The sequence below is a fragment of the Dipodomys merriami genome, unplaced genomic scaffold, assembly GCF_024711535.1.
Source record: "Dipodomys merriami isolate MVZ:Mamm:240054 unplaced genomic scaffold, mDipMer1.0.p SCAF_4, whole genome shotgun sequence".
Lineage (NCBI taxonomy): Eukaryota > Metazoa > Chordata > Mammalia > Rodentia > Heteromyidae > Dipodomys > Dipodomys merriami.
The window spans coordinates 29169976-29196635 of NW_027205603.1; the positions used below are offsets into that span (position 1 = coordinate 29169976).

Here is a 26660-nt window from a genome sequence, read left to right on the forward strand (position 1 = left end):
TGTCTTCTGAGCCAGTTTTGTAATGTCTTAGATAAAATGTTTGTGGTTGGTCTAATATCATTAGGTTGGGCCTTATCTAAATAACTGAACTGTTGGTGTCTCTGTGTATGTATATTGGGAGTGAGAAAGTTCCACTGATATCTAGTTCCTGGCAGTGGCTTCTTTTATATAATTTTGACCGAAAAATCACAGAAGCAAGACAAGTAGACTTAAATGCACACCTATTTTTCTTAGTTAAATGTATACATATATTTCCTACTAAAATATGACAGTTCAAAGCTTGTACAGACCTGCATACAAAATTTGGATGCCTTTTGTCTTTTCATTCTGCTGTGAGTAGCCACCATTTCCAAGCCACACTCCTCATGGTCCATATGATTGCTAGAGCACCAGCCATTAAATCACATTCTAGGGCAGACTGAAGGGAGAAAAAGAATATTGGTTCTTATTCAAGAATCTTCCTGAAATTATTATGTACTACTACTGCTTGCCTGTCAGTGGCTGCAGCAGAGTGGGACTTGTTGGTTGGACAATAAAAGAAAAGAACATTTTGTTAAAAATGAAAAGGGAGCTGGTCCCCAGTGGCTCACACCTGTAATTCTAGCTACTCAGCAGGCTGAGATCTGAGGATCACAGTTCAGAGTCAGCCTGGGCAGGAAAGTCCACGTGTCTTATCTCAAAGTAACTACCCAAATGCCAGAAGTAAAGCTGTGGCAAAAATGTTAGAATGCTAGCTTTGAGCAGAAAAAGTTAAGGGACAGTGCCCAGGAGCTGAGTTGTAGTCCCAGAGTCATCACAAGAAAGAAAGAAAGAAAGAAGGAGAGAATGAACAAATGAAAGAAAGAAAGAAAGAAAGGGAAAAAGAAAGGGAAAAAGAGGGAGGGAAGGAGGGAGAAAAAGAGGGAGGGAGGAAGGAGGAAGAGAGAGAAGAAAAGGGGAGAGAGGAGAAAGAAGAGAGAAGAGAGAGGAATGGATTTTAAGAGACATCAGCTTTCAGTTACAACATTGCTCAAAATATATTTGTGGCATAGAATTGTATTAGTTAGATGGCACTGGTAGTGGATCAAGGTGCTACCTAGGAGACCTGGGAGAAAAGACTCTACTCGTGAAGGCATCCAGGGCTGATGCTGAATTGCTCTAGGCTGGGATGTTGAAACCCTTGAGCTTGTTTATCCTTGAGGAAATGGGGTGTGAACATGAAGAGCACTAGACAAATGTCTCTAAGTTCTATAAAATGAAGATCCAGGGTGCTGATGAAGACTGAGAACCCATTAAATTGTCTGGGGACCACTTTAGTTCCTGTGTGAATTTCTAAGTCATTGACTTCATACGTGGTCTCACCTTTTAGTTTCTGAATAACTGGGGATTTTTTTTTTTAATCTTACTAAGCTTCAGATTCGTCATTTGAAGATGGAAACAATGAAGGTCTGCACTTTCATGGGTGGTTGTGAAGATTTAGAGACCTGTAATCTTAGCTACTGGAAGGTTGAGATCTGAGGATCATGGTTCATGCCTGGGCAGGAAAGCCTCTGAAACTCATATGTCCAATTAACCAGCAAAAAACTGGAAATGAAGGTGGGACTCAAGTGGTAGAGCACCAGCTTTGAGCAAAAAAGTTCAGGGACAGTGACTAGGCCTTGAGTTCAAGCTATAGTACTGGCATGTGTGAGTGAGTACATGCAGGCATGTGCATGTGTGTGTGTGTATGCACGCACACGTGTGTGCACATACATACGCACAGAGAGATGTATACAGAGGCAAACACAAACACAAGTACGTGCAAACAGCTCCCTTTGGTGCCTGGCACACATACATACCCAATAAATATTGGGTATTTATTACTATATTGGGTAAATTTATTACTAATATAATAGAACCTCTTCTCAGGGGAAAGTAAGTCCTGATTGGACAGTGAATGTCATTATAGAACAATGCAGCAAACAGAAGTTTGGTAAGATAGACAGGATGGGGCCTTGGCAAAGGCTAACCTGCTTGTGTATCAGAGAGGCCTACTCACTGAATTGGTTTGGGTTGCTGGGGTCACAGTTGTAAGTCTCTTTTATGAATAGGAATATCCTTTGTATTTGATTTCAGTTCTTCTTTTGCTATATAAACTTGTCACTGTAACTTGGCTTGCCTTGTAGGTCTGAGTACAGCTGCCATATTGGCATGAGTACTCAGCTGCAATTTGCATTGTCTGATGAATGAATTGGCATTCTGATGCTATGCATCATTTTATGTGAGGCTGGTTAATGTAAATCTGCCAGCAAAAATTTAGAAAACTTTCATTGCTTAGCTACCTTGGTTGTCAAATGGCACTTCTTTTGGGAACTTTCTTACAGTAATTTTTATACTAAGTAGCTTTTGCAGGAAGCTTTTACCACATATTTGCTGACCGCCTTGTGGTTGCCAGGTATGGCGCCTGATAGGGATCCTACCATGAAAAAGAGGGGACCACTATCGCCACCTTGTGGAAATTATGGTGCAGCAGAAGAAAGTTGGTAAACAATCGGTGCAAGCAATGAATTGTTTAAAGTCAAAGTAGCAGAGAAGGAGGCTGGGCTGGAGGAAGGCAGGGAAGTGGATGTCATTTGACAGGTAGGGCTGATCCAATGGGCAGCAACATAGGCCCTAGCGTGGTGTTGGCATCATTTTTCAGAAGCAAATGTAATGAGTGCTGAGCATTTGGTGACACATTCCTTTTGTATAGTTTGGATAAGTACAAAGCTGTTCTTGCCTGTTTCCATAGAGACAAGCAAGCTTGGAGTTTGTTCTTCCAGGAACCCAGTGGTCAGAAAGTATTGGAGAGGAAGACTGCCTTTGAGGTCTAGCTTCAACAACACCAGCTTGTTCTAGTAAGTACTCCTCAAGGTGGTGTGCCTGGTGCACCAGTACACAGCCGTCTTGGGGCCATGGTGGCTGTTATCAGACCAGAGGATCCACTAGATTTGGTGTTGCTAGCCCCACATTTCCTCTCCTTTTCCTGCCTGTTCAGGATCTCCTTTCCCTTTGATGACAGAGCTACCTGGCTCTGTTTCTGTCTGCCTCCGTGCCGTGTCATTGTGGTGCTGGGGCATGCCTCCATCCCTGGCTGTTTTCTTAGCATTGTACCAGCTGGGCACTGGTGGCTCACGCCTGTAACCCTAGCTACTCAGGAAGCTGAGATTTGAGGATGCTTGCTTGAAGCAAGGTAGGGCAAGTCTGTGAGACTCTTATCTCCAGTTAACCACTAAAACATACTGAGAGTGGAGCTGTGCCTCAAGTGGTAGAGGGCTTAGCTTTGAATGAAAAAGCTAAGGGATAGCGTCTAGGCCCTGAGTTCAAGCCCCAGCAGAGGCTCAAAACAAAAAGGAAAGGGGGGGGGGGAGAAGGGGAATGTAGTTGTGGTGATGGGAAGGAAGGAATGGTAGGGGAAAAACAAAGGAGGAGGCAACAATGCGTGATAAGAAATGTACTCATTACCTTGCTCATGTGATTGTAACCCCTCTGTACACTATTTTCACAATAAAAAACTTATTTAAAAATGAAAGTATTGTGTTGAGTTACTGCCAGGCTAGGTGAATAAGGTATATGAAAGAGAAATTTAGTCTTTGGATTTAGGTGGTATCTCCAAGAGGTTGCATTATGTCTCCAAATCTGAATGAAATCCCAAATCTAAATCACTTCTGGATAAGAGACAATCTACCTGTACACAAGGTGGTGTAGATGGTACCCACTTGCTGTCTGACAGTTCTGGAGGCCAGTTCTGAATAACAGAGGGACAACCTGCCCATGTCTCTCCAGCTGTCTGGTTCTATGGCGTATAAAGCAAGAGTAAAGCTGTCTCTCCATGTGGCTCTTGTGTAAATTTGCCAATTTTTGTATTGAGGCCTTCATATCCTAAATGACCTTGTCTTAACTTGATTACTTTCAGAAAAGCTCCAGCTCACCTGGATTGGGATGCATACATATTTTGGGGGGTCCATTTCAGCCCAAAGCAGCAGCTAAGTTCATAATACGTGATTCCCAGCCCCGGGATGCTCTTATGGATCCAACACTCGCGCAATGTGGAGTGGTAGTGTGCTGTTACTCTCCATGCTATACAGTAAACTTGCTTCATTTGGGGATTACTGCATTCATATTGACCAAATGCAGTCATAGAAATACATTTAAAAAAAAAAACCAAAAGAAATTTCAGAACCAGCAGTTTGAAATTCCACGCACACTTTTGGCAGTTCAGGAGGTGCGGAGAAGCTTGCACCCTGTCTCACGCCAACCTCAGCTGTGATTTAGTTGTCATGTGATTCGCTGGCTGAGTCCCTTGTCCTTAGATTTATAAAAATACAATGTGCTTCCCCTCAACCAAATGGTGGCCCCAAAACAAGGTAAAAGTGACTGCTTTGTTGAAAAAACAAAGTGGAAATTTGCGATTTGCTGAAAAGTAGCATGTCTGTAGTTGAAGTTGGATGGGGTTAAGGGGAAATGGCCAAGTGTCCCCAGAGCAGCCCTGGACTTTGTGCCCCAAGCATGAGCAGCTGGCCCTCAACAGAGTTCCCATGGGAACCCTAGACCTGAATGCCAAGAGCTTCTGTAGTCTCATCTGTTGTTCTTTGTGAACAGGAATTAACAACATGAGCTGTGGCTCATGTTTGTAATCCTAGTAATTAGAAGGCTGAGATATGAGGATCCTTGTTCAAAGCCAGCCTGAGCAGGAAAGTCTGCGAGACTCTTATCTCTAGTTAACCAGCAAAAAGCTAGAAGTAGAGGTCTGGCTCAACTGGTAGAGTGCCAGCCTTGTGTGAAAAAGCTAAGAGACCCTCTAGGCCCTGAGGTCAAGACCCAACACAGGCACATACACACATGCGCACACACACACGTGCGCATGCACGCACACAAATACACATACACATACACACACAATGTGGAACATGGGTGTTAATTAAGAGCTGGTGTGTTCTGGTGTCATAGCTCATTGACTAAGTTGGGAAAATTGTTTTCAGTTGGTACTTGTGACTCACTGAAACTGGACCACATGAAGGAGCCTGGTCAAGGGGTTTATTCATTCTGTGGATCAATACACAATTATGGAGAGAAAGTGACCCTGTCAACAGTTTAATTAAAGTCACTCATCCTTTGAGTTTTGTTGGCTATTAGCTGTAGGCTCTAGACAAGCCTTAGTGATTAGATTGCATGCTTAGGAATTTAAAACTGTTGGTTTTGAAATTTTGGTTGATTTTTTAAAATTTAATTTTTATTATTATATTGGGTCATATTTTTGTGTAGTGAATTCACAAATAAGGCAAGATTAATGTGTAGGTTGGAAAATAATACCACCCATGTTGGATGGGCCAGCAGAAGCATCTTACAGCAGGGGAATTAATCACATAATATGATGTTAGCTGCTGCTATGAGCTGAGCTGAGTTTCCCAAAATACATGGGCATCCTGAATCTTAGGACCTATGAGTATGAGTGTGAAATTCTCTGAAAGACATCTGGATACTAATGTACCATCTGTGAATTTAAGGCACTGGATCAGGTGTCCTCAGAAGACTGCTTTGGCTGGAACCTTCTTTATTTTATGTGGTTCTCTTTATGTTATGCAGAGAGGTTCTCAAAAGCTCTGGGCTTTTTATGTATAAAAAGTTAATTGCTGGCTGGGCACCCCTGGTGGCTCAGGCTTATAATCCTAACTATTTAGGAGGCTGAGAGTTGAGGATCCAGGCCCAAAGCTCAGCCTGGGCAGAAAAGTCCATGAGACTCTTATCTCCAATTAATCACCAAAAAGCTGGAAGTGGAGCTTTGAGCAAAAAAGCTAAGCAAGAGCTCAAGGCCTTGAATTCAAGACCCAGACAACAAGTGCACAAACAAAAACATGTTAATTACTTTTCTTAATAGATAAGAGGGTGGATTTAGCCTTGGCATAGTTTTGTTTTGATTTGTAGCTTACCTGTTTACCAGTTCATGATGCTCTCATTTCAGCCTCCTGGGTGCTGGGATTACAAGTGTATTCTATCTCTCCTATCCTTTGGCTTACCTTTTTGCATTCAGTGTGTCTACTATTTGCAACAGATGGACCAGCACATAGAGTGTCTGCCTGCCTCTGCTAACAATATATCACGCTAACCCTCCTACAGTGGGCATGCTGTGGAACAATTTGCATGAATCAAATGTGTCCCTGTCATCTTCAAAATAACCAACTTTTCCAATGAGTTCTTCATTCATTTATTTTTCTGCAGTGTCAGATGTGGGACTCCTAAGGCCTTCTGTGTGATAGGCAAACTCTCCACTGCTGAGCCACAACCACACCCCACAGAGCTATTTCTGCAAATGTCTGATAACAAGTTTAAGAACTGAAGCAGGCAGAGATTTAGTTACTTGTTTCTTAGGCAATGGAGCATTCAGGGTGTAACACTTAGCAACAAAAACTCCTGCTAATAATAGAATCTTGACTATAAATACTTTTAGCTGTCCTATCCTATTGTATTGCCTGCCACAATGCTCATTGTATCATGATTTTTTTGTTTGTTTTGCCGTAAAGCTGTGGCCCTTGATTGTGGAGACATTAAAATAGTCTCATATCTTACTGAGTTGGACTAAATCAGTCAGCACCTTCTCTCTCTCTTTTTTTTTTCTCAAGAAGAATGGGCTACAGACTTTGCTTTCCATTTGGTCTTTCCAAAACAAACAGAATGGAGCCATCCACATCTACTGTTCTGTGTTAGTCATGTCACGTGGGTATTCAGGTTGAAGGGTGTGGCCCTTGTTACTGGGGAAAAAGAAGGGAGTCAAACTTACAGCCTTCTGTCTTTTCCATACAGAGACCAAAAAATAACAAAGAGAATTGACAAAGGAGCTTAGCTGTCAAGTGTTTGACAGGAGCCTAGATATCATTAGGGAGTTAGGGAAATTAGCTCTCCTTCCTCTAGCCTTGCCTTCATATTTCACAATATTTAAAAATCATAGTTCAATAGGACGTTCTGGAGGTTTTATTTTGGTAAAAAAATGAAAGAAGAAAAGATCCCACAACTAGGTGATTATGAGGAAAAAAGTTGATTTTTCAGCAACTTAACAATAGAAATATCAGAGTCTTCTATCCAGATGTGGGAACCAGGTGCACACAGAAGTCTTGCATGTGCTAATTGGTACATTCTCCAAAGACAGCTGGCCAGTTCTGGTGGAGTCAGTTGGAAGAACTGGAGCGAGGCCCCGTGGGGGTATGCAGAGAGATGAGGGAAGCAGTTCCTCAGAACGATTTGGGGATGGGAAACTAGAACTGCAATGGGTTGATTGTGCAGTAAGTCTACTGGGAGCGCCAGCAGAGCGAGAGCCTGCTGTGTACATGTCATTTGACCAGTGGTGGACTGCAAGGATAGAAAGAAGGGAAGGAGCCATCTGAGGAAGGGGGCCTGTGGAATGGGTTGAGGACTGTCAGGACTTCAGTAGGGAGAAAGGAGATAGGGATGAACTCTGAGCAGAGAGGACAAACTGAAGAATAACAGGGGCTCTTTCTGTGGTGGACCCTTGCTTGGAATAAATATTGGGGAATGGGACCTAGGAGCCTGCCATTCTTCAGAGTTTGAACTTGGCCTTATAGATCTCTCTAAGGAGCCTGGAATTGGCTTCAGTGACTGTTGAGGTTTTATTTTAAGACTGAGTAATCTATTGTTGCAAAAAAAAAATCACTGCAGAGATAACTTAAAAATTAACTGGCTTACAACAGTGTCTTCCCACTTTGCAAGGCTCAGCCATCTGGGCTGGCACAGGCAGCAGGACACATTTGCTTCAGCACAGCAGCCTGCTGTGGGCATCACCACCTGTTGTCAAGTGTCTCCGTGTTTAGTATCTGCCTATGATTCACACTGGAACTCAAACACTTAAGTCATGTGCAGAACTTATGCAAAAGAAGCGGACATCTCTGAGAGGAGTGGTACTTGTGGTGGTATGACATTTGAACTCAGGAACCTCATGCTTGCTAGCCAGGTGCTCTACCACTTGAGCTATTCCACCAATTTTTTTTTTTAGCTTGGTTGCTTTGTAGATAGCATGTCATTTTTTTTCCCAGCCAGGCCTGGGTAAACTGCAGTCCTCCTATTTGTGCTTCCCAGCGTTGCTGAGATGACAAACGGGGCCACTCCACCCAGCCATTGCACTTCTCTAGTAGTTTGGGAAAACAAGAACATGATCAGCTACTAGCTGAGATGAAGTCTCAGAGCTATTCCACCCTGAACTTGGGCCTGAGCTAAACAATCCTTTACTATGATATAAATTTTAAAAGAGAATACATTATTGTGACTCAGCAATTCTGCAAAAGCAAATTCTTTACTCCAGAACTTTTGCTGTAGAGGATGGTATCTTGATGACTCAGAAGCAAAGAATCTTGATATATTTGTTCCCCAATGGAATGAAGTTATTGAGGTGGAGAAGATTAGAAGGTATATTTCACTTGGTGACTAAAAGCACGGAAAATGTCTGTTTCCAAATGGTGAGACAGGCATTCTTTCCAGACAGTGTTAAAAGAAAGCAGGTAGGTACTATTTCTGTAGGCACTCTGTAGATGCTGTTTTAGAAAGGTTCTGAATCTGTCTGCTATTTACAGATCCTAGGGAGAAAAAAGAAAGAATGACTCTGTCAGAGTCTTACCACTGATTAATGCTGGTAATCAGCCTGGCAACAGCTGCTGGCTTAACAACTTCATTAACAGCCTTGCAAGTGTGTGTTCTACTTCTTTTGCATTACTTAATGGCAAGCTGATTTACACTGAGCCTGTTTTTCATGCTGTAAAGACATACATCAAAGACATGTTAGATGCCAGAAAAATCATTGCAGCCTTGTGAGAAAAATAATGCCATATGGGTCACAATGAAGAGATTCTAACTCACCATTTCCCTCGTTAATTTAGGATCAATGTGTAATTGATTTCCCTTGTTCTGGGAAGGTAGTAGCTCAAGACACTATTGAAGTGACAGGGGAAAATGTTAGCAGCCTGGAAGTAAAAACTTTGGGAAGTAATTTGTTTTCAAAGCAGGAGTTAGTCTGTTTTTTCCTTTGCACATGTAAAGTTATGGATTTTATTTCTTAGATAAAATTCGACAGCCCCAGTCAGTAGGGCTATTGTGGTGAGGAAATTCTAGGTACAAGTGGAACAATCAGTAATCCAAGGTTAGATTCTCAGACATTTCTGAAAACTTGGCTTGATTAATTGATTGATTAGAATATCTTTTAAACTTCTTGTAATGTTTTCATTTGCAATTGTACCAGCTACTATTCTAAAGATGTAAATATAAAACCAAAATTTACATAAAAGGAACCAATCTGAATAGATAGGAAATATTGTGTACCAATTTTTGGTATACATAGGGGTGAAATTTATGTCATTGGAAGCAAAATAATCAGAATTCAAAGTTGGTTCTATGAACAACAAACTTGCAGTTTACGAAAATGACTATCAAGAAGCTGGGGCATGCTTCCTGTATATGAGGAAGTCAAGAGGAGAGGACAGACAAATGTGGAGAATGGGCAAAAACAACCAAGATTTTCAATGTGCATAGGTGAAAATGAAACCAGCACCATGAGGGGATGGGTAAGGTTGGGAGAAATGGGGAAAATGATGAAAGGGGTAATGCTGGTCAAGATGCATTGTACTCATAAACTGACATGTTGAACTAAATCCCTTTGTATAACTAATAAGAGATGATAATGATTAAAGAAGGAATTCACGTTTAATAGTCTGAGTTTCTTTTTATGAATATAAACTTCATTAGTTGTGGAGTTTTGAGAATAATGAGTTACCAAGTTTCCATTTCCTTATTAAGTCATATATTAGGAAGTAGTCAGACTGCCAATGAAGTGTTATAGATGGTTTATTAATAATAATGGTGAAAATGATTTCTTGTGAGGTGCTTTGATGCTTCATTTAATTTTCAGAATGATTCTGTGAAGTAAGTACTACAGTAGCTTCCCTATTTGCAGATGTGCAAACAGAGGCTTGATATACAGTTAGCTCACATAGCTGATAATTCTACAGGCGGGTTTTGTGTTAAAGAAAAATATGAGTTAATTGTGATAAAATTTATCTGAGGAATAAAAATGTTCTAAACCAAGCAGCATTCCACTTGGTTTAGAATGCTGTTATGTACCACACCTCCTAGGTATATTTATAGCTAGGGAAAAGGAAGTGAATACAGATATATCCTGATAGGCTGCCATTGCAGCATTTGCTTTATATAGGCATGGGGTGGTGAGGTATTTGCCTTTTATAGACATGGTCTGACTATGAGCTGCCCATGATTGGCTGGAGCTCTGATTGACCCACACTCAGTCATCTGTTACAAGAATGTAGTGTTATAAGAATGTAGTGTCCATCAGTTTGCTATGTACAAAAGCCCAGCTACAGAAAACAGGCCTAGGCCAAGCATATGAATTTAACAGGCTCAAATTCAGATATTCTCATGATCAAATCAGGCTTTTAATTAGTGTACTTTCCTGGCTTTTGAGAAAGTTCTTTCTTAACTTCAGATTTGGACAGATTCCTATGACTAGAGCTTGGTAGTCATGTTTAGAAATGAAGAAATAGAAACAGTGCAAATATTTTCTAATTATCAAATGAGAAGTGGGGACTCAGAAAAGTCAACTCATTTTTAAAAAACATTAGTTGACAAACATTAGATGAAATTTTACAAAAACAGCCCTGGGGCTGGGAAGGTGGCTCAGTGGTAGAGTGCTTGCCTTGCATGCCTGAGGCCCTGGGTTCCATTACTCAGCACCACATAAGCAAAAAGAAAAAAGCCAGAAGTGGCGCTGTGGCTCAAGTGGTAGAGCGCTAGCCTTGAGCTGAAGAGCTGAGGGACAGCGCTAAGGCCCAGAGTTCAGGCCCCATGACTGGACCCAAAAAACCCAAAAAAACCCAGCCCTATCTTGGGTTATCTCTTATTTAATTTACCTCTGAATGCTTACTTAGAAAATGAAAAATTTGAAAATCTCTAATAAAAGCTTAGGCTCATGTAGTACCTTTTAAATGAGAAATATACCATGGGTTCACAAATCTAGCTGCTCTGTTGTGTGGTATGGTTAATCAAAGGAAGGCAGCCAACATTTGTTAAGCACAAGTGACTGAGCTAAGCAAGTTATTAATTTAATCCCCACAAACACAGATAGGTATTGGCCACACTACTGTTTCAGTTGATGAAACATTTCAGGGATATTAGATGCTGAACAAAAGCCATACATATTGTAAGCCTGTTGGATTCTTTTCTTTTTATTTGGTGTATGCATTGAAATGATTTTAAAATGATTTTTGTTTCATATTAAAATTTCTATTATCTTGTGTGTGTGTGTGTGTGTGTGTGTGTGTGTGTGTGCGCGCGCGCACGCACGCACGTGTGTGCACATTGAAGATCTGAGGCTTGAACTCAGGGCCTGGGAGCTGTCCCTGTGCTTCTTTTTTGTTCAAGGCTAGCACTCTACCACTTGAGAAACAGCTCCACTTTCTGCATTTTTAGTAGTTTTTATTAAAATAAAGAGTCTCTTGGACTCTTCTGCTTGGGCTCATTTCAAAGTACAATCTTCAGATCTCAGTCTGCTTATTAGCTAGGGTTAAAGGTGTGAGTGAACAGAACCCAGCTGCTGCTGCTGCTGCTGCTAATAATAATAATAATAATAACAACAACAAAAACAACAAATTATTACTTTTTGGTTATGGTCTTGGGGATTGAGCTCAAGGCCTAGGCACTGTCCCTGAGTGTTTTTGTTCAAGCTTAGTGCTGTACCACTTAATCCACAGCTTCAATTCCAGCTTTTTTGGCAGTTTGTTGGAGATCACAATTTCCCCAACTTTCCTGATCAAGCTGGCTTTGAACAGTGATGCTCAGATATCAGCTGAGTAGCTAGGATTACAGGTATGAGGCACCTGGCCTGGCTTATTACCTTTACTATACAAAGGGGTTTCAATTCAACATATCAGTTTATGAGTACACACATCTTGATCAAATGGTTGGGATTCTAATCCATGTCTGCATCATTCTCTAGACAGAGATAAGTTTACTGTCTCCCCAAAAGTGGGAGAATTCAATATCCCCAAATGAGCTGATAAGTTTAGTTTGCTTTCCATTTTTTTTGTCTCCAAAGCTGCATTCTTTAGGTTAGGCTAGATTATAGTTACTCTAAATTGCAATTCAAAATCTGCTACAAAGTTTGCCAAGCTACCTTGGTGTGTTGTTTCACAAACTATCAATCAAGCCAGCATAGGCTTTGTCTAGGAAACAGACACCAGGAGCCGGAAGTGCCCAGATTTCCATGTTTTTGTGTTATCTCAGTAGACACACAGCTGCAAATCAGTAACTGCAGACAGCCTCACTTAACGACTCCTGAAATTCCCTTAGAAAGAGAAAACACAGCCAACCCATGATGAGTCTGCTCAGCACATTTTATCCACAAAAATTCAAGGAGTTGGAGTAAAAGGTGGCTTTTGCAAGGCAGGTAGTTGGGAGGCATCAATGACTCACCTTCCTGGACAGAGCTACTTCCTGTACAAAGGAAGTTTTGTGGTGTATGTTACAGTGTGTGGTTACGCTAAACCTTTTGGGATTGAGTTGGTTGTTGAAATGAGTCCTATCCAGCTTGTATCAGGTTCCATAACACATCATCCTATAAGTCTGTTCTGATTTGTTTGGTTTTAAGACAGGGTCTTGCTATATAACCCAGTATGGCCTAGAACTCACTATCTTTGTTCCTTTACCACATCTGAATGCTGGAATTATAAATGTGGGCCAACATGCTCATAGACTGTTCTGATTTTGATTTGAAGCTTTGGGTGGATCCAGAATCTCTGAAGCCACCATGAAATGCAATCTAAATGTGATCACTGTGTATTGCTTTGGTCTGCTTAGAATTAGGGAAGCAGGGACCTTCCTATCCCACTCCATATCTTGGCATTTTTCTGGTTATGGGGCCTGTTTTTTTAATCCTTTGATTGAACTCTCTGCAAAAGTTTTTTTCCTCTCAAATTCAACTACATAAGTAGAGCTGTGATTCTCCTTGGTTCTCTCCAAGCTTGTTTCAAGACCCTTTACATATCTCCTGGGATATGCAGGGCTCTGCTTTTTTTTTTTTTTTTTTTGGTCAGTCATGGGGCTTGAACTCAGGGCCTGGGCACTGTCCCTGCACTCTTCAGCTCAAGGCAAGCGCTCTGCCTCTTGAGCCACAGCACCACTTCTGGTTTTCTAGTGGTTTATTGGAGATCAGAGTCTCACAGACTTTTCTGCCCAGGCTGGCTTTGAACCATGATCCTCAGATCTCAGCCTCCTGAGTAGCTAGGATTACAGGCGTGAGCCACCGGTGCCCCGCAGGGCCCTGCTTTATTTCGTACATCTTCCCGATCAGAAGAAAACCAGCTTGGATTTGAGGAGCCCTAAATCAGGTACCAACCATGCTTGGCAAAGATGCCCTAGCAATAGCACAGGGTATCAAAGAATTTGCACATGGACTTGACTGATAGATTAACTTCAACACACTCTGACCTGGCTCTGGGACCACTGGCAAGTCACATGTCTCCTCTGTAGCATGATGCTAATAACTACAGGGCAGAGATGTTGCAAGGCCTGCCATGGAACAGTCCCTTCATAACCAGTTAGCATTTATTACATTTTTCAATGAACTATTTGAGAGGCAAAATGTAATTTAGGCATTCCTAAGCCTTTACCATAGTTTGTGATATTGGAAACAAGAAAATCATCCACTTGCCCCGGTGATCTTTGAGGAACGTCTGTAGGTCCTTTAGGAGATTTCACCTTTCTTGAGTATTTTAAGGGTAGATCTGACAAGAAAATGAAAATTCTCCCTCCAATCCTGGATCTGCAGTTGTAGCTACCAAAACACAAAGAAACCTTTGGGACCTACGGGTAAGTTGAATGCTTAGGCAGAAGCACTGAATGCTTTGACAACTTTCTGTTCCATTGGATTGCAGGATAGATGTCCAGGTGAAGTGCTACAAGACAAAGCTGTTGGATTATTTCATGTTAGACTGGCCTCACACTGGAGAATGAGCTATGCTACCAGGGAGGTGAACAAGGTGATCTTCTGGCCTTTTCCATTTCTAATTTTTGTGAATCTATGCAAGGTTTATTTCTTCTCCATATACTCTAGTGCATTTTTTATTTACCCAAGAAGGAATTTTCTTTTGTCCTCAGATATATTTATAGATTCTACCAACAAAAGTTAAAATGATAAAAAATGCCATTTCGAATTCTGTTTAATCCATTTAAAATCCTGTCTTATAAATTTCTCTTCCTATAAAGCAAAGCTGTCCCATCAGTGTGGTCTCCTGTCTGTTGCTATTTTTAAACTACATTTCCAGTAGAATGAGTTCACTTTTGGTAAGGAATTTAATACTCATTGGAAGATCCACTGGTGACCTTATGCTATGCTCTGAGTATAATTGAAAATTGTAGATCAGCTTTCATTTTAACTTATTCCCTAGGATAACAAGGCTGGGATACAAATGCAGAAGAAAGACTTCATGCCACGAAGATTAAAGCTGTAATCTTACAGAAACAATGCCACCATGTGACAGTACTTAGGATGGGATGTCAGAGAGGCTGCTTTTTGTTGTGATTATTTCTCTCCTTCTTTCCCTTCTCTACTTCCTTTTTCTTCTCTCCCTCTTCTGCTTTCTTTTCCCCCACCATTTGTTTTTCCCTTCACCTCTTAAAAAACTACTAATTCTAACCTCATCAAAATCAACTAGTTAATGTATTATTAGTATGTCTCTTTGTGCTGGTATTGGGGCTTGAACTCAGGTCCTGGTTCTCTATCACCTGAGTTACATCTCTGTGGTCTTTTTTTGTTTGTTTGTTTGTTTTTGTTTTTCTGGTTAATTGGCTACTAAAAGTCTCATGGACTTTCCTGCTTGAAATTGGCTTGGAACTGCAATCCTCAGATATTGGCATTCTGAGTAGCTAGGATTAAAGGCCTGGCTTATTATTTTATTTTATTTTGTATATTTTTTATCATGAAGATGCTGTACAGAGAGAGGGGTTACAGTTGCATGAGTAAGGCAATGAGTGCATTTCCTATCAAGCATTGTTACCTCCTCCTTTGTTTTTCCCCTACCATCCCTGTAAGCATTATGCCCACCTTTGGTCTTCAGCTCCACCCAGACCTGAGCTCCTCCCAGCCCTGGAGTTCCTGCTTTGTAGCCAGCCCCTCCCTCTCTCTCCCCAGACCACCTGAGCTCCCATCTATCTCACTTCCTACCCAAGACTCTGCTCCTTCTAGATAGTGGAGGGTGCCATGTGCTCCCTCTTGGGGGAAATATGGCTCCTCTAATAAACCTTGTAATATTCTTTCTCCTGTGCCTGCCTGCCTCTCCCTGGTCCCCTGGGATGGATGTGAGGGATCCTTATAATCCCTTCCCTCTCCAAGTTGAAAAGTTCGTTTTCAACACAGTGTCTTGTACACTCATTGTTATAATTGGTCAACCTGTATCCTTATTTCAGCATTTGTTATTTCCCATCCCCTCCCCAAATTAGAAAAATGTATGTACAAGATGCAGGGCAACAGAATCAAATACAGTGAAAACAGGGGTTTAAAATATGGAACGCTTCATGAATTTGCATGCCATCCTTGCTCAGGGGCCATGCTAATCCTCTCTATATCGTTCCAATTTTAGTATATGTGCTACTGAAGCGAGCACATTATTTTATTTTTAAAGATGATCTCAACCGGGGAATTGGTTCAGTTGTAGAGTACTTGATACTTACCTAGCATGCTCAAGGTCCTGGCTTCCATCCCAGCCCTCTTACCCCCACAACAATTTACCTCATTCTATAATGAGACTGAATTAAGTTACAATACCTACATATTCTCTTTCCTTTCCATGAGGCAGAATACTTTGAACTTGGAATTTGGAGAATTTTGGAAGAAGGGAGGATTAAGCAAGGGCACATAACTTTATGTTATTTTTTTAAATCCACACTTGCAGACTCTCAAGATGTAATGGCTTTGAAGAAATTCATAAAATAACGAGCTTTTCCTTTTTTTCTGATATATGACAGAAACATGCTATCTCAAAACACATGTTAGCTTCACAGGCCTGAAACTCATATTCCTTCTCTAGAGATCTCTAATTTTCTACTCTGCTTTCTCATCTATCATTCCTGATCATGGGAAAAGTCTGCACTTTTGCTGGCCCTCCTCACTTGCTTTTATACGTATATGTAATATATATATGTGTGTATACACACACACACACACATATTCCTGCAGCCTGCAACTACACTTAACACTGTTAGGAAGCAGTCCAGAGAGGAAAGAAAGAACAAAAACAATACCAACAAACCAGTTCAGCTCCAATGGAAAGCTGAATTGGGACACAATGGTGACCAGACCAGAGACGAGCCAGGAGACAGGACACAGAACAAGAAATATGGAGACACATGGCAAGGAGTCCGGGCACCTATGCTGTCCTGAGCTAAATAGGATTAGGCCAGGGTGCTGGGATCACAGGACACTCCTAGTTCTAGGCACTGGACTGACAGGTTCAGTGACCTATCACCCAAGATCCCGCCCCTGTCTCCAGGGTTCCAGGTATGCTCATCACCTGAGAGGGGAAGAGGGACTGTGTCACCATCCCCTACCGTGAAGACAAGATTCCAGATCTTAAATGGACATACTCATGTATCAGCGGAACTTTTCCATCTAGGGAAGATAGGCCTTAACCTTCCATATAGCATAAATTTAGAGGCTGGTGATTCAAGCCATTTAGGGAGGTAATCAAGGCAGAATAGGAATATTCTCTATGCAAAGTTTTCTTAAGGCTATGACATGTGCATTTCTCTGAAGCAGAGCCTTCCTAACTCACCTTGAGCTAGGCATCTGCATTCAATGAACAGCCTCTCTCACCTCTAGGCTTTTCAGCACTGGGTGGAGAATTCCCTCCCCCTCGCAAGAGGCACCAGGATGACTATAAGAAATTACTTAGACTCAGCCTCTTTACTTCACTATCTACCAGGCAAACCTTGAAATCAAGTCCTTTCTCTATCCTGTAAGCCACAGTTGTAAGTTCTCACAGTTCGCATTATCAGTATGTGTCAGCATACTTCACTGGTCCTCATTCCTCATGCTTCACACCTAATCTAAAGCCACCATGATTTTTTTTTTATCCCAACTATTTTAGAGATTACCTGAGAAGGTGTCTGTTTTGACATCTCTGCAGTTTAAAACTCCGTCCTCTCCATAGCATCTTACGTGGTCTTTTCAAGATGTAAGTCTGAATACCTCAACAGAATAGAGTTTAAATTTGGAATTGTAGACTAAAGTGCCCTGAATAATCTGGTCTCTTCCTATTGATTTTTCTGATGCCATCTTTTTTTCTCTCCCCATCTTGTTCATAGCTTTTAGACACACTGGCCTTATAATTCAATCCTCGATGTATCTCTATTTCTGTTCCAGAGCCTTTCACTTGATGTCCCCTCTGTTTGGAAACACTTCCACATTTTGGACCAGCCTTTGAGTAGTTTTCTCTCCTTCAGATTTAAGTTTCATGTCACTTGTCACCTTTCCTGATAAATTGATTATCCCTAATCATCTTTGTTTGCAAAATTACTTCACCTTTTTTCAAACCACTCTGTACCTGAAATTGTGTTGTTAATTTAATTATTTTTTTACCCATAGTTCTATTGACTAAATTTGATGGCATAAAAATATAGTTACACCAGACCAGGAGCTGGTAGCTCATGCCATAATATTAGCTACTCAAGAGGCTGACATCTTAGGATCTTGACCTGAAGCCAGCTACAGCAAAAAAGTCCATTAGACTCTTATCTCCTATTAAGCACACACAGTGGAGGTGTGGTAGAGTTGGTAGAGTGCTAGTCTAGCTTTGAGCACAAAAGTCCAGGCCCTGAGTTTAAGCCCCAGGACCAGTGTACACACACAAACTACATCAAATCTAAACCAAGCATTTATAAACAGGCATTGCTTTGGTTGGCCCACTGAACTGAATTCCAATGGGGGACTCCTGCATTCTCTGGGTCTGCTCGTGTGTTAGTGGTCAGGTAAGTGGAACTGCTCCTGGCAATTGGTGGTGTAAGTTGGGCTATGAGTAGCATTGGGAGTAGGTTTGTCTCTTCCTTCTGTAGGCTAGCTGGAAGATTAAATGAAAGATTATTAGACTTTGCCAGAGAACCATGCAGACATCCAAGTACAGAGAACAAAGAAAGGTTTATTGCCGGGAAAGGGGGCCAGCAAGACCCCTTCTCACAAGGGAGAAGTGAGAAGAAGTACCAGCTATTGTCTGAGGTGACCTATATAACCTAAGAGGTTTAGGATGGGCTAGAAAGGGCTAGGAGGCAGAGACCCTGGTGTGGACATGTGGCCCAGGGGCTTCATCATGGTGGACTAGGATTTATGGCTGTTATCCAAGTAGTAGATAAGGGTCCTGCAGCTGCCCAGACCCGAAGGTCACTCTAAGGGGCTCTTATTGCCTTATATGGTGGTAGCTGCCCCAGACAAGTGCCATCTTAAGGTAAAGGGGGCTGGAGGCTGATTATTTACTGCCTTTACTAAGTGGGCTAGTGTTGTCTAGGAAGAGAGCATGCTAAGCTGTGGAGAAGGGAAGGAGTGTCCTAAGCTATGGGAAGGGAGCTCATTTTGCTAACACTAGCCTAGGCATATAAGAGAAAAACAGGGCTCTTGAGAGAACACAAGTGTACCAGTTCTCTTGATATGTACTTTTAGCACTAAAATGTTTCTTCTGCCTTATTCTGTGAGTCAAAGCAGCCACACTTAAAGACAGTCTCTGCTTACTGGGAGGAAAACAATAGATAGCATTGCCAAGGGATGTGGATAGAGGGAGAGAAGAATTAAAATCATTTGGCAGACCCTAGACTACCATAATGGATCTTTACAATTAATTTTGGATTCTTAGCATCTGATTTTCCCCTCTAATACTGGAGGTTAAACTCAGGGATTTGAGCTCTTGTTTATTTTTCTCTCAAATTAGTACTTTATCACTTGAACCACATTCTGCTTCTGTTTATTTTTTCTGGTTAACCAGAGCTAAGAATCTGTCAAATTTGTCTGTCTGGGCTGGCTTTGAACCACTGTCTTCAGAGCTCAGCCTCCTGAGTAGCTAAGATTACTTATGTGAGCCACTAGTGTCTGGCTTCTGTTTTGGCCCTAACACTGTAGGGCCAAGCATATTTATTTCTTCCTATAGATGCTAAGCAAGCTACATGCTTTCTTTTCATCATTTCCTTCTGAGGGTTTAGGTACTTGTGCCATTTGGAAGTGAGAAAGGTAAGATAACAGGCTCCCCTGGAATTGAATCTCTGGTTCGGTGACAGCAGAGGGGATGGTGACACGTTGGTCTTATTTATAGTACCACTAAGTGCCTACTGGGAAAATGGCGCATGAGCAAGGAAACTATGAGCCCATTGCAGCATGCTAGAGGTTTCTTTATCAGGCTAGTTTTATGAAAGGTGTGGTCTTTTTGTTGTTGTTTATTTGGTGTCAATATTTGGACTTGAACTCAGAGACATGGGACTCTCTTTTAGCTTTTTCAGTTAAGGCTGGCACTCTATCACTTGAGCCACAGTTCTACTTCCAGTATTTTGCTCATTAATTGGAGACAGAGTTGGAGAATTGAAGAATTCAATGGAGAATTGAGAATAGAATTGGAGATAGAGGACTTTCCTATGGTTTTGAACCTTGTTTCTCAGATTTCAGCCTCCTATGTAGCTAGGATTGCAGATGTGAGCCACCAGCCCCTGCTTTATGAAAGGTTTTTATGTTGTTCTGAGAATCATAACTTTGAGCCTTAATTTTTAGCTCTCTCAAATATTTTGTAAGGCACTCAATATTTTTCAAGTAGGTTCTTTTTCTGTGGATTCCCCAGGGTCAGATCTGGTTGCTTGCATGAAGATCTGTTTTCAGAAGCTGGTAACAAGAACCAAGTTAGTGGTAGCAATATTGGTCCAGCTGCTCATCCAGCTATCAAGGATTCCCTTTTCCCTTCCTAATGGGATTCCTTAGTGTGACAATATTTTGTTAGCCTCCTGACTTTTTTTTTTAATCTCTTGGCACTACGACTTCTGTGCTCCAGAAAGCCTGGGGGAAGAAGAGGAAGAGCACAGAAAAGGCCCTGGGAAGTGGGAAGTGGCCTTCTAGACTACACTACGCCTTGTCTCTGCCTAAATAAATCATCTAACTCCTTACCTACAGAGTGACTGGGAGGTGAAAGCTTGGTTTTCTAATATCTGTGAAGGCATGAAGGGAGAAAACTTTAGAAGATATGTCAAAATAAGTGATGGACAATTGAGGAGCTTCTCACCACTGTGACAAAATCACCTTACAAAGAGGGAAGATGTATTTTGAATCATGGTTTCAAACCCTTGTTTTCTAGTTTTCCTATTTTGGGTTTGAAGTGAGGCAGAGCATCATGGTGGGAAGTGTTTGGTGAAGTAAAGCGGCTCACATTGTGGCAGCTGACAAGAGTGAGAGGAGGGACCAGGGTCCCAATATGCCCTTTGAGACCATGCCCACAGTGACCTGGGTGCTGACCCTGAGCTTTTTCACTCAAGGCTAGTGTCCTACCAGTGAAGCTACAGCTCTACTTTTGTTTCTTTGGTGCTTAATTGGTGATAAGAGTATCATAAACTTTCCTGACTGGGATGGCTTTGAACCACGATTTTCAGCTCTCAACCTCCTGAATAGGATTGCCAGGTGTGAGACACCAGCTCCTGCATCGACATTTTTATGAATGTATACAATATTTTCTAATCATTCTCTTGCCCCTACTGACTGATTTTGAGTACTTTAACCATGTCTCCTAATTCTTCAAAATATGCCTTCTCTCTTGCTTTCATTATATAACTACTATTTTTTCCAGGCCACAGTATATAAGTAAATGTTTACTTTCAATCTATTTCTCTCACCAGTCAATACATTTAGCTGCTAGTATACCACCCTAAATCCCATTTTCCTCCTTTTTCTGTCTCAAGAATCTGTTTTACTTGTAGTTCTGTTGAAGTACATCCCACTCTCTCAGCTTGAGATCCAGTTCCTTGCATTAGTTAGTCTGTTATCGCCCCTACATCAGCAATTTAATTGGTAATCACTCCCAAGTCCAGCTAATCTCAGGACCATCTGGTATGCACTACTGTGCCCAGTATATGCAGGAGACCAGGCATCAGACTGCAGTGTGAATGAAATAAAGAGTCCAGGATGGGAAAAGTATAGTGCCTTAGTGGTCAAGCTGCTCTGTTAAAAAAGGCAGGGCAAATCACCATTCACTTTGGATTTGTGCTGGGTCTGCAGACTCATTGATGGAACTAATATCATATCCGGTCTGACTGGACTGAAATAGGACTGGACTATGTCAGTCCAAACCATGAGGTTTTAGCTGTCAGCTCTGAGGAGAAAGGGGCTTATAAACCAATATTAAGACCATAGTCTAGTTTAAAGGGAAGAGGTTATAGCAAAAGCTGAAGATCAGAGAAATGGGAGTGTCTAAGAGGTCACTATTGAGCTCAATAGAAACCGTCAGTTATGAATTCTTAAAGTGGGACAGTGGACAGCTGGGAGGCTGGGTCCCCAGCTATAGGTCTTTGTTGTTGGCAGCCAGTGCATTGGATCACAGAAGGACTGGTCCAGCCTCCCTTGTCTTTGTTTCTTTCCTTTAGAATTGTTCTGCTTTTTTTTTTTCTTAGAGATACATTCTTTTTTATTTAATTTAATTTTATGGTCAAGGTGCTGTATAGAGGTGTTATAGTTACATATGTAAGGTAATGAGTACATTTCTTGTCAAACATTGTTACCCCTTCCCTTGTTTTCCCTCCATTTTCCCTCCCCAACAACTTTCCTCCCACCCAAATTGTAAAGTTCACTTCCAACGTATGTCTTGTGAGTATTGCTGTTGCATCGGTTCACCCTTTGTCCTTTGTCTCACCATTTTGTTGTTTCCTTCACTTCCTCAAATCAGATCAACATATATACAAGACAGAGGACACCAAAATGAAATATGGTGACAATAAGGGATGCATTCTTTACATGTATGTTATGAGGTACATTTTAAAAAGCCATGGAGCCATTTATGATACATCTCAATTTAGGGGCTGAAGGTTTAGCCCAGCAGAAGGGTGCCCGCCCGGCACACTCAAGGCCCTGGGTTCGGTCTTCAGCCCTGGAAAAAAAAAGGAATATTACAAAAAAAAGAATATTACATGATACATCTCAATTTGTATGATGAAAAGAATATGTATGTTGTTGGTCATGGGGCTTGAACTCCGGGCCTGCATGCTGTCCCTGAGCTCTTCAGTTCAAGGCAAGCACTCTGTCACTTGAGTCACAGCGCCACTTCTGGGTTTCAGGTGGTTACTTGGAGATGAGTCTCGCGGACTTGCCTGCCTGGGCTGACTTTGAACCACAATCCTCAGATCTCATCCTCCTGAGTAGCTAGGATTATAGTTGTGAACCACCAGCACCCAGCTTTAGAAATTTAATTCTTAATCATGTCTGAAAAACAGAATGGCAATTTTATCTATGCTTGTACTGTTTGATATAAAAATATTTTTTTGCTGGGTGCTGATGGCTCACACCTGTAAACCTAGCTACTCAGGAGACTGAGATCTGAGGATCATAGTTCAAAGTCCTCCTGGACAAGAAAGTCCATGACATTCCTTTTTTCCATTCCTCACTTTAATCATGTTATGTATGGGCCCAGAATATTAAACAATCCTGAAAAAAATACTGCTATTATAATGAAAGAATATTAAAACAACCTTTCCAGGTAAAGTATCAACTCAGTCTAAAATAATTGTTTTTCTTATTTTAATAAAAAAAAACCTTAAAATAATTTCTTCTCTATATTACTATTTCAGTTTAGGATGTCTGTTAGTCTCAGTCAGAAGAATCTTTCTAATATGGAAGGCTAGCAACTCATCTAAGTGCTTGAAGACAATGAGACTTTCCAGTGTCATCTCTCCTCACAGTTGAAACCTTCTAGCATCTCCGTGGCCATGAGCTAAGGAGAATCAGGGAAGATTTATTCAAAATCATGCCTACCACTGGCTGCTTCTAATAATTTATTTCAGATCCTAGGAACTGTTTATAAATTGGAGAATAGGCTTAAGCTCAGCTTCCCTGATCACTGTTGGCTGCAGTTTTGCTTTATTATTAGGAACTATTTTGTGGATTGATTTGTCTCTTAAAGAACTTGGTTATCTATAGTGAGGATACCTCTGTTTACCTCCACAAATAGTAACATCTTTTCTTCCCATAGTAAAATAAAATAAACTTTTCTGTAATATTTCACACACTCTGAAAGTCAACTTATGGACAGAGATAGTAAAATTCTTTGGGGAAACCTGTTGCTTTCATTCTCTCATTTAGCAGATTCTGATTAAAATAAGTGTTAGTCTAGTAAGAGTAATATACACTTTAGTTTAGCAATACTTAAGAGAGTCTTAGGATCTATACATATCTGACATTTTGTGTTGCAAGGACATTTCTATCCACCCAGGCTGCGTGTGCAATGGTGGACCCAGATTGTACAGCCCAGTGACACCATAGCCATCTTAGATTGTTAGGTAATCTCTGTTGGTCATACAATGACCACTGTGATTTTTAGTTTTATTTTGTAGTGCTCGGGAGTGATCTCAGAGCTTTGTGCATGCTAGGCAAGTGCTCTACCACTCAGCTACATTTCTAACCATGTAGCTATGACTGAATTTAACATACTTTTCCCCTTAGGACTATTTTCCACTTCAAGAAACTTGACATTCTGTGCTATGCATTAAGCAGACTCATTTTGATTTTTAACTTATATAGTACATTTAGATCAGTTTCATCTGATCCGACATTCATGGACATGTAAAATTATTTGTGACATTAACATCTATTTATTTTCTCAGTAAAACTGAAACTAGCCTGTTTGTTATAAGTCATAACCATATCACAGCTGTATATGTAGAATATCTACTTTCACTGCATATATAACATTCACAGTTCTTTTGCTCTTAGCTACTCCATGACAGGAATTAGTTATCTCATCACTTGATTCCTCTCAATTTACTTCTTATTCTGATTTCTCTCCCAAATGCTAATATTATATTAACAACTGAATTTTGGACATCAGCACCTGAATGTCTTCCTATAATTTGAACAATGTAAAAAATGGAATGGATTAACTCAAGTTTTGCTTCTCTTTGTTATGTTGCCTATTTTTGTTAATGACGCCACAATTTTTCCAGGCCTATACAACCAAAATTTTCTGTTTCAACAGGAACATGGCAAGTACTCAGTAAAAACAATTTGTTGTCATCTGTTACTCTCCTACTTCATCCAACCATTGCTAAACTTTTCTCTATGCAGAGATCTCTACTTATACTGCTTATTTAAAAGATTAAATAAATTTCCTATCTCCTTGTTTCCATAACCAATCCATTGTTTGTTATTTTGAGTCTACCTCTGAAAAATTTTTAGGAATAATTTCCTTCCTTACTTTTCCTGTTCTCATTACTCTAAGTCAAGCCCTCATGAACTCTTGATTTAACTACTTTTGAAGCGACCTCATCAGTGTCTCTCACCAGAGTCTCTTTCCTCCAAATCATCTGACATAGCAACACTCTGCTCTAAATACGTGCTCAAGCAGATCCTTCAGGGAATTTCCACGTCCTCAATGGTAGATTCAGAACTCTTTAGCCTGACATTTTCTGTCCTCTACACAGTATTACCCCAATGCAAAGACAGGCTTTAACATTAGACAGGAGACATGGCTGAAAAATGATTTTGAGGCCTCACTGTTTCTTAATCATGTGTTCCTAATTGTGTATTTCCTAATTTCTTTTGATAAGTCCCTATTCTATCCTCAACCCCAGTTTTCCTACCTGAACAACAGGTAGGTAACACTCATACCTCCTAGAACTGTTATGAGATTACATGACATACTTCATTCAAGCATTAAGGATGGTGACTGGTACAGTGTAAGTAATCAGTACATTTATTGCTAATCATTATTATGATGCTTACTTATTGTTACAGCATTACTAGATGAGTTGGGAGATAAATGTTGTTCATTTGTGGAACTAGTATCAGTTCGTTCTCATTATATGCTTTAGAATTAAGAACTTGAGATTTTTATAGAGCTAGGAACTCTATTTGTGATTCAGTTCCTTATATTACTCATTAGCAATTAATTCTAGTTGGAAAACGATGCATATTATGCTGAATGGAACACACTGAAAACTGCCATAACTTCTTGCCTATGTTCATACAACCAGATGTCCATCAATTGGTGAACAGATAAACAAATGCTCTGTACTCTAAATATTAACAGTATGTTGAGAACATAGTTAAACATCAAAAATATTGTGCTAAACAAGCAATGAAAGACACAAGAATCTCCATATTGAGTGACTTCATTCATTTGAAATGTCTAGAATAGGGAACTCTACAAAAGACTGGAAGTAGATTGGTGGTTGCTTTGGGTTGAGGATAGAAAAGACGAGACAACACTAAAGCTACCAGCACGACTATGTTTATTGCAGCATTATTTACCATAGCTAAGATATGGAACCAACCCAGATGCCCCTCAGTTGATGAATGGATCAAGAAAATGTGGTATATATACACAATGGAATTCTATGCCTCCATTAGAAAGAATGACATTGCCCCATTTGTTAGGAAATGGAAAGACTTGGAAAAAATTATATTAAGTGAAGTAAGCCAAGCCCAAAGAAACATAGGTCCCATGGTTTCCCTTATTTGCAATTACTAATATATGTCTGAGTCAAGCAGAAAAGGTCAGATAAGTTGATGTTAGGAAAATGAACCCTAAGGTATGTATTCAAATGTTTTTTTTCTTTCATGCAATTGTTTCTAACACATTTATAAGATTATTTTTTTGTTGCTTTGTATGTCCCTCCCCCACGGTATAACCCATGCTTTCACTGCATTTGATGTCGGTATAATTTGTGGAGGAAAAGGGAAAAAACAAATCGTTTAAATAGGGATACAGGTGGACTCATTGCAACAATGAGACGTACAAGTTGTTATGTCGAAAACGAACATTACAACTTTGGTGGGGGGGAGGATGGGAAGGGATGGGAAGGGGAAACAAAGGAGAAGGCTACAATGCTTGATAAGAAATGTACTCATTATCTTGCCCATGTAATTGTAACCCCTCTGTACAGTATTTTCACAATAAAAAAAAAGAAAAGAGAAATTACTGCAGTTGGGGACAAAGTGTCTTTTTGAATTGATTCAAATAAGTGTTTATAGTTCTGTATAGCTTTCCCACATATGTCAACAACACCACAATAAAGATGCAGAACTGTCCAGTTCCTATGTTGATCTCACTCCGATTCTCTTTGGGGTCATGTCCCATCCCTTATCCTTACATGACCCATAACCTTTGGCAGCCACTAATCTATTTCTTTTTTTTTTTATGAGAAAGAATTTTTTTATTGTGAAAATACTGTATAGAGGGGTTACAATTACATGGGCAAGATAATGAGTACATTTCTTATCAAGCATTGTAGCCTCCTCCTTTGTTTCTCCTTCCCATCCCTTCCCGTCCTTCTCCCACTAATCTATTCCTTATTTCTATAATTATGCTATGTGGGATTGTCTGTATTAAATGTATTTTTTGGTACCTTAAGGAATATGCCTGCCATATTATTTTTTG

At 40.6% G+C, this 26660-nt stretch overlaps 1 protein-coding gene and 1 non-coding gene across 13 annotated transcripts in view; one reads left to right on the forward strand and one right to left on the reverse strand.

Moving 5' to 3' along the window:
• The window catches only part of Rp1 (RP1 axonemal microtubule associated), a 338377-nt gene that overhangs the window by 3983 nt on the left and 307734 nt on the right, over positions 1-26660 (forward strand). For all 12 annotated transcript variants that reach the window (XM_069990725.1, XM_069990729.1, XM_069990733.1 and 9 more), the window contains exons 2-3: positions 2750-2855; positions 13941-14045. In XM_069990725.1, the coding sequence (XP_069846826.1) occupies positions 14016-14045 (30 nt within the window). In that variant the 5' untranslated portion in view covers positions 2750-2855; positions 13941-14015. The remainder of the gene's footprint in view (positions 1-2749; positions 2856-13940; positions 14046-26660) is intronic.
• On the reverse strand, positions 15562-15668 carry LOC138806422 (U6 spliceosomal RNA). The gene has a single exon (XR_011365865.1). It is a non-coding gene; the product is annotated as a U6 spliceosomal RNA (small nuclear RNA).